We start from the raw sequence: 9,158 nt of genomic DNA on the forward strand, positions 1-9,158 counted from the left end.
TGGTTTATTACGTCCCAGAGGAGGGCGGTGGTTTTCTAAAAAATTTTGTGTTTGAAAACTGAACCCCCCCGAAAAAAATATTTCAGATAAAAACTATACCCCCCTTCTCAATTCTTGTTTTTAAACATGTAGCCCTCCACGGCCCCCTTTTTTTGAAGCAGAATTCCTATCCCCATTTTTATTTTTTAAAATCCTAGTAAACTCCTTAAAGCCGCTTGTACAACTCTTGATAGTAATGAGGACATTTCCCAAACCCCTTTTTATTCTTTTAATCCCTCTTTAAACTTCCTAACATTTCACTTAAATTCATGTGTACCCCCACCTTAAACAATAAGTGATCGTATTTGCCTTTATTTCATTAACAGCTGGTTTTCACTTGACGTCACCAAAATTCGAAATACAAAACGATTGATCTTCCTGAGATTTTACTTAAATGAATATTTAAGAGCAGCTGAAAACTAATATTCATACAAATTTTCGCTCCGAATGGGTTCTTGGTTTTGCGATACATACGCTTGAATTTCTAAGCTTTTGCGGCATTGACTTGACGGCCGAGAGAGCTGTCATGATGGTTAAAAAACTGACTTATTTCAGGAAATTTGGCTATCAGAACAGTTCATTTCTTAGAAAAAGTATTATTTTAATGTTTTAGAGTTCCTCGAGGGATAAATTCACGCTTTTGTAGCAAAACTCAGTGACAGATGTTTCTGTTGGTTTCCGTCCGCCATGTTGGTGCCCATACGGATGGGCACCAGCATGGCGTCTCCATACAAATCTCTATAAATTTGGGTAAAAAATTTCTCCGCATATCTCACATAAGAAAAATTGCTGTGACCAGAATTTTGACGAGAGTCTTTGCATATTTACCTTCTTTCATTTCCCAGATTCTGGACTTTGTCTATTGAGCCGTTTTCATTTTTATTTTGATATATTTCGAATGGCGTGACACTGAAAACCAGCAATCAGTCTGACATTGCTGATGTAATGAAACATTTGCCACTCATGCTTAAGGGTTCTCCCATTTGTATTAAACAATGAGTGATCGTGTTCCTTCATTTCATTAATTTGGCTTTCTACTTGATCTAACAAGTGATGTTTTTTTTTCAACCAGACCAGCTAAAACATTTCCATCATATCATTAGGGTGAGGGATGTAGCCTTCTTCCAACCGATTACCAACACTTGCCATATTTTCCGATAGCTCGAAAAAGATGACTTTTTTCAAGTTTTTCCTTTCTTTTATACAAATCCCATTGCCTTAAATTTTCCTCTGTAAAGTACTTGCGAAAAAGTGTTTTGCTTGGAACCAGCGAACCAGCATATATGAATGAAATTCTTTCAAAAGATTGTTGAAAAACCGTGTGTCGCGATGGCTTTGGCTTTATTTGGGAGTCACCCTAGATCAGTATCCTTCCATCCTTCAAAACTATACTTGTGACAGTTTGCTCTCTGTAAGACTAAAGAAGAAATATCAGAAATTTTTAAGGCTGAAATCAAGGTGGAATTTATCTTTTCCTGTGTAAATAACTTACGAAAACATCTCATTACTCGCGTACATACATGTCTAAGAGTGCCGGCGTAGGCTGGAGCGGGCTACCGCGCGTTACATCGGGCTAGCGCGGGCTAGCGCGGGCTGGCGCGGGCTGGCGCGGGCTGGCGCGGGCTGGCGCGGGCTGGCGCGGGCTGGCGCGGGCTGGCGCGGGCTGGCGCGGGCTGGCGCGGGCTGGCGCGGGCTGGCGTGGGCTGGCGCGGGCTGACGCGGGATGGCACGGGCTGACGCGAGCCGCCGCGAAAACGGGACTGGGGTGGTTATTACTGATCATCTGATACAGTGAGCTCATCATGATCCGGGCAATGTTTGTTCCCTGCTCGATGAAATGTTTCTGCCTCTATCCCTACTCTTGCTTCAAGAACTGCCAGCGAGAAATTTTCCTTTATTTACTGGATTATGTTTTAAAACATGTTGGACTGCCGTTTCTGTGTCAAACAGTTTGACCCCCCTGACGTTTCTTACTAGTGAAAAATTTACCCCCCCCCCCAAAAAGAGACTTGTTTTAAAATTGTACCCCCCTCCAAAACCACCGCCCCCGCCCCCGGGACGCAATAAACGATGGTTCCCTAGATAAAGTGTTAGTTTTAATTTGTCGGAGCTGTAGGATGATAACGTTTTGTTTTAATATCGACACTCAACGGCACTAACTGTAAACTAACGCTTATAAGCTCCTCCGATTATTCCCCCCGCCCCTCGGTTATAAGCCCATCTACTTGTAATCTAAAAAATACCTCCGGACATTAACACCTGGAGCCATAGCTCGTTTCGAACGGGTTTTTTAATTCCGGGTATACCCCTCCTTTTATAAGCCCGCCTAAAAAATCCTTACGAAGCTGTATAAGCCCAGGACTCACGTAAGCGGCAGTTTACGGCATGTTTCTGTGGCTTTCCGGCCGCCATATTGGTGCCCCTCTGAGGGAAACTCTGTAAATTTGGGTGAAATATTTCTCTGAATAACACGATTTGAAAACCGTGCAGACCTAAATCTTTGCAACGTTGTTTATATATCAATCATCTATCATATATCAGATTCTCTATTCAATTTGTCGCCGGAATGGTCACCGTCTTTATTTTTGATGGCATTACGCTGAAAACCAGTACATGTAATATCATCGTGCGTTACCATGGTTACCGTTGCCACAGATCATGGACTCGAACGATGTGAAAGTCACATGCAACCTAATATAATTTTATTTCCACTTGCGTTCTACAAATCGCTGAGTTAAAAGTTAATTATGTCAATAGACCTTTTTCGACTGGGCGGTTTGTTGCCCCATTTCAGACCATGTGATGATACTCTTGAGAAATCTTCCTTTCAAATTTTCAAATAGTCGCGTGCATATGAATAAATAATTTTTAGATGGATAAAAGAACGATTCTCTAGAGAATATCACGTGGTCTGTAATGGGACAACAAACTGCCCAAGCGAAAAAGGTCTTTCGAAAAGACGTTTTATGATGTAAAGTTTATACATAAGTTGAATGAAAATTGAACGGACGTCGTTGTAAAGATGTTTTGGCACAACTTTACCCTTGGTACAAATCGGTAATTTCTTTTTTTTTTTTCTCTGGCGCATGGTAATATAGTATAAGATATAAAATACCATAACATATACAAAACACGAACCCAGATCTATGGATCACCTCTGTTTACCTGATAAGGGGCTCAGTCCACGGACAGCCCATAATTTCCAAAGGCACTGGTTACCTACCGGTATAATACATGGATCGCGAACGTAAACAACATTGTAAATGTCAAGATCGATACTAACTTTATAGTCCGCTTCATAATATCTACTATTAGTATATATACCACACAAGTGAATAGTGCTTTTTGCGCGCTCTGATTGGTTAACTCGGAGGTGATTAGCGAGTACTATTCACCTCCGAGCAGCCGGCGCGAGAGATTTAAAAAATTCCGACTGCTTGTCACACATTAAAAAAAAACGTTTTGGTCCGCTAATTATTTAGCTTGTGTGGTATATACTAAAACAATTATTCACCTCAGTGTCGGTGAAAGTGATGGATATTTACCTCCACTTCGGTGAATAATTGTTAATTCTCAAGCAGAAGTAGTTGAAAAAGTGCTAAAAAAAATACTAGACAACCGGTGAGTTAAAATTAACTGCTAGAAGTTTAACTGTGAGCAGGGACATTCGGAGAGGAGAAAAATCTGCTCACCTTCTAAAAGCCTCCGTCTTTGATTGTATGAGTTTTCATCACAGTCCATGTTTAGTTTTTCCTTCTGATCGATTCCAGGCGAGTACTGGCCCGGCAGTGCTACTCCGGCTCTTTAGTCCTTTACACGAGGGGAGCACAAGAAAGACTGGACAAAGTCTCAGTTTATTATAACTGTTATTATGGGATGCTCTTGCCTCGGATTCCTTGGCTTGTAAACAAAGTTCAGTTTTGAACACATGTGCAGTGATGTAATGGTAATAAAAGGGTTAGCTTTGCAATCATAGTTAAGACAGGGGAATGGTTATGAAACCCGACAAATTTCTTTGCTGTATGTTTTTGTTCTCTTTTTTGGCCATGACCGTGCACGAAATACAATAGCTGTTTACTCCGTACTGAGGAACTAACCAATAGCAACGTTTTGGTTACGTACTTTATGCATAGTGTATGAGCGCAAAACAAAAGGTTGTGCACGGTTGTGGACCTGTCAACATAAATCGTGGCATCTTTTTGTTCTCTTTCTTGGCCTTGAGCGTGCACAAAATACAATAGCTGTTTTCTCCGTACTGAGGAACTAACCAATTACAACGTTTTGGTTACGTACTTTATGCATAGTGTATGAGCGCAAAACAAAAGGTTGTGCACGGTTGTGGACCTGTGAACATAAATCTTGGCATCTTTTTGTTCTCTTTCTTGGCCTTGACCGTGCACACAATACAATAGTTGTTTACTCCGTACTGAGGAACTAAAGAATAGAAACGTTTTGGTTACGTACTTCATGCATAGTGTATGGTACAAAACAAACGATTTTGCATGGTCGTGGACCTTCCAACATAAATCTTGGCATCTTTGTTTGCTCAGCCTTTGATGTTTGTCGGGCTTCATAACCATTTCCCTCTCAAAACTATGTTGCAATGAAGTATTTATAGCTATTACATCGTAGTATCGTTAAAAAAGAGATTAATGTCACTTGCAATTGAAAAGACTCTCTGCATTAGGCTCAGTTGCAGGATATTTCCTATCCAACATCGAGAATACGGAAATGGTCTATTGAAGATAAATAAAGATAGAAACAATTCTCGCCATATTTTTCGACCGTACCTCATGATCACAGTCTTCTTCAGGCCCCAGTTGTTCAAAGGCTGGATGACGCTATCCACCTGATAAATCTCTCTCCAGTGAACTAGTGTCAACATGACAGATCACGCTATCCACTGGATAGTGACTTACCCGGTGGATAGCGGTATCCACCCTTTGAATAACTGGGGCGAGGTAAGTGAGCCCCGCGTCATTTGTATTCAGTCTTGTCACGACAAGTGGTTGAAAATGGCGTTGGCGTCTGATGTGAATGGCCTCCTCGGTTTGTCTTTTGATGTCCACGTCCCTCTTTTAAAGATGTTTACCTCCTCCCAGCCGATCCCGACCTAGAACTAATGTTCCCAGATTGCAGATATGCGAGGTTTTTAAGATTCTCCTGAGAAATTACCCTCCTTCTAGAATAACTAGCGACCAGACATTTCTGTTTCGCTCTTACCCATATATACTAGTAAACATTAATAGTTCTTAGTCTCCAGCCTCTTTTCCAATCTCGCACAAAAGTAGGTCTGCAAAGCGTACAGTGCCTGCCGGCTTGACAGTTGAGTATTGTCTGCGGGTTTTTAGAAGGAGCTATCCATGTGCCTACGTATAACCACTGTGTGGATGGCGATAGATTGTTCGCACATTCTCATCCCCCGAGATACGCCGTGGTCACTTACCTTCGTTGGGTCGTGAAGTAACAATTTTCCCGATTACGAAAGCGACGGTGAATAGGTGTCGGACGTAGTTCCCAATATCGCACGCGTCTGGCTCAAGACACGATTACAAGCCGTTATTCGGAAAAGGAGCCCACGCTACAGAACTCGAGACGGCTGCGGCAATCGCCTGTCACTTGCAGGTTGCTCAGGGTCTGGGGATGAGTCTGATCAGTATATCCTGTTTTAGTATAAGTCTACTCGCATTCTATTAAGAATGCCGTTCTCTTATTGGCTTCGCTACTTGCTATCTATTCTGTTGTACATAGTGAGCAGCCTAGCGGTGCATGTGTGCGGTTAACAAAATGGCGGCCGCTTCTTTGCGTTTTCAAAGCGTCTGATTTAGACAAAGTTTTGAGCAACCAGCAGATCTATACTAAACAATAGGCCATTTTACAAATGTGTGCTCAGTTACCTGGCCTTTGAATGCTAGCGAGGCTGGAGGTGACCTTGCTTTGATACAGACCTCTCTGCTTTTCTCACTCAAATGCCAACTAGTTAGCATGAGAACAGCTTGATTTACACAACAAAGGTGGTGAGGTCTGTATCAAAACAAGGTCACCGTCAGCCTCGCTGCCATTCAAAGGCTAGGTCACTGAGCAAACAACTGTAAAATGGTCTATTAGATTATTCGTTCTTAATTTCTACGCGTGAAAGAAATCTCGAGCTCATAATCTAATCCTTAATTAAAAAAAAAACCAAACGAAAAGTGAACAGACGACTCAGGTTTAAAAGTTAAAATGAAATTGTAGATCTTTATTTAATTGATAAAACTATTTTTTACGGTAACACAAATTATTGTGATTATTTGTCAATGTAAAATAACCAAACTATAAAAACTACATGGGTCTATGCTTTCGAAGGCTGTCAAGAGTTTCTTTAGGACTAGTGTTTATAAATTTTGTACAACTCTCGTTGTTAGGATAAAGATGTTGCAGATCAAATACGATTGTTCAACGTTGGCAATAGTCCTACAACGACAACGAGCCGTGTGACAATTTCAAAGGAGTAAGACAAAACGGCCACTCAACAACCACTGAGTGCTTTGATATACAATGGAATCCCGATTTTTCGAACCTCCAAGGGAAACGAAAATTGCCTTGAAATACCGGGTAGTTCGAGAAATCGAAGGTAAAGTTACAGTGTTCGACTGAACGAAGGGAAACGGGTTTTTGCTCGAGTTATCGGGAGGTTCGAACAATGGAGGGTTCGAGAAATCGAGATTCCACTGTAACGTAACGTAAGTAGAGCTCAAAACCACTAAAAGACTACAATGATTGCAAAAACAATCATATCTCTCAGGCTTATCTTGTTCATCAGGCATACCCGTTTTCACAAACAACATAAACTTTTATAAAAATGTATTCTTGTAAGCTCCGGTTGCTTCCCAGAAGGGATACAACTGCGTCAAGGGAGGCGCGCCTTAACAAAATTAAGCCTAAACAAAAAGGACATCCCCGAAAAACTTAAGCTTATGAAGCTGCCGAAAACCGGCTGAGCAAGTGTTTGTACAGGTACGGCATTAAATTTAAGACTGTTTTCTTTTGTTTTCGCAAAAATATACCCACGAACAGTCTTTACTCAAATATCTAGTTTCCCTTCGTATGGATTGGTTAAAAAAAATAATACACACATCTCCTTGATGTTAAGTGTCACTCTTGACTCAAGACTATGATTAACTGGAGTTGTTAACGTCTTAATACTAATCTGAAAACTGTCTTATTGAATTACTATGTAGATTGCTACCTAAGATACAAGTCAGCTTTCAAAGCTCTCTTTACAGTAAAACAGTCAACTACGCCGCCGTTTTTTAGGCTTGTCACGCAATGCTTGCCAGTGAAGACCATTTATCTGAGTGGTAACACAACGCTTCTCCTTGACAGCCCGCGTACAATGACTACGAAGTGGTTTACTTGATAAGGAACAAATTCTGAAAACTCACATTAAATTCATGCGTGTACTTTTTTTCCTTTTGAAATAATAGATTGTTCAATTATAAACAGTAAGTATGTTACTTGTGAATGACGCTTATTCTCAAACTGATGAATACATATCGAATTTCGTTTTCCAGCAACTGTCAATTGATGCACCAAGTGATCAATTCACGGGTATTATTTAAATAATTAAATGACAACAAGAACAGGGGAGGAAACGTAAGTGCCAGGTTCAGTAGGATAAGTTGTCTCCAGGAGTTGACAGAGACATAAGAAGTTGATTCGAGGTAGTCTGACACAAAAGTCACAGTGAAACATACCGAGTACTCGACGATGTTCGCTCGTTTTTTCTTGTTTTCTTTTCAATGTTTTTTTTAAAATCTTTCTTCTTTCTCTTAAATTGGTCTACCAGAGTCGGAACTTTTCTTCGAGTACTTACGACGATTTACTGAACACAGCACTTGATCCCACCACAACTTGATAAAACGCAAATTTTCCTTTCACTGCTTATAAAATGGCTATAAACCCGTTGAAAGTTGCACTTGCAATTATTAAAACTCAATGTCAGAAATTCAGTTTGCCGATGGCAAATTGGTGAAACAACAAAAATAGACCGGCCTAATCTTTATTACTGTTCCGGCAACAAAAACAATTACAAACTAACTACATAATATGAACGTGAGCGTCACGTGGTGCATGATGGGAAGAACGAGATCACTGTTCCTTGTAAGCTCTTCTCAATAAGAACAAGAAGGAAATTATTCGAAATCCTACCATCAAAGCTAAAAGACAGTAAATGTCAAACAGTAGATTGTCCTGTAGAAACAACAACAAAAATAACAAAGTTAGGTTTGTTTTCGCAACTGTCAAAAATAGCAGCAAGGGTACATAGAAAACTGGATGATGGCACTTAATGGTTGACCGAGGGCTGGTGTCAATATCATGCAAACATGAAACTTGATTCCAGTGAAAGATGAAATGTTCACCACGACACCAGCGTGGGACAAAGAAAGTCCCAAGCGCGATTCAAACCCATAACCTCCTAGAAACCAGTTGGGCATTCTGACAAATGAGAAAATCCAAACAATTCAAACCAGAACTTCTAGTGAATGGAAAGCGAAAGAAACATTTTCCCAGCAAATAATACTTGCGCCTTTTTTCTCTGCTTGAGAGAAGTTCCAGATTCGACCGAGTGATGACGTAGCTTTACGTCATCACAGTGCACACTGCCCCTGATGGTTATCTTCAGAGTGACGTCATCACTATGGGTGTTCTTTTGGGAGAGGAGTGGAGACGAATTTACAGGTCTATCTCTAGGAAATCTCTGTCATTTTTACGGGCAACCAAATAGACCATTTTCGTATTCCCGTTATTGGACTGGAACTAGCTTGCAACTGAGGCTAATGCAGGGAGTCTTTTCAAATGCAAATGACAAAGCGCTTTTTATTGATATTCTTCCACCGCACGAGCTTCCACTGTAAGCTGGTTCCACTCCAATACCGAGAACACGAATACATGTATGGCCTTTCGAACAAAAGATACAAGTGTACGGGTTGCTTGTTTGTTGTTTTTCTTTTCTTCTTTCTCTCACTCTCTTCCGTTCTGCCTCTCTTAGAAAACACAAACAATCAAACAGACAAAATCTGTGTACCCAGTGCTGTTTGTATATTTAATGGCATGGGCCCGAGGGCAATTAAGGATTA

At 40.7% G+C, this 9,158-nt stretch overlaps 1 protein-coding gene across 1 annotated transcript in view; it reads right to left on the minus strand.

Moving 5' to 3' along the window:
• Positions 1 to 6,248: 6,248 nt before the first annotated feature.
• The window catches only part of LOC145488716 (protein white-like), a 19,986-nt gene continuing 17,076 nt past the window's right edge, over positions 6,249 to 9,158 (minus strand). Inside the window, exon 20 of the mRNA XM_081467638.1 lies at positions 6,249 to 8,271. Coding sequence (XP_081323764.1) covers positions 8,170 to 8,271 — 102 coding nt within the window. The 3' untranslated portion in view covers positions 6,249 to 8,169. The remainder of the gene's footprint in view (positions 8,272 to 9,158) is intronic.

Source organism: Orbicella franksi, chromosome 5 (assembly GCF_964199315.1).
Source record: "Orbicella franksi chromosome 5, jaOrbFran1.1, whole genome shotgun sequence".
Taxonomy (NCBI): Eukaryota; Metazoa; Cnidaria; class Anthozoa; order Scleractinia; family Merulinidae; genus Orbicella; species Orbicella franksi.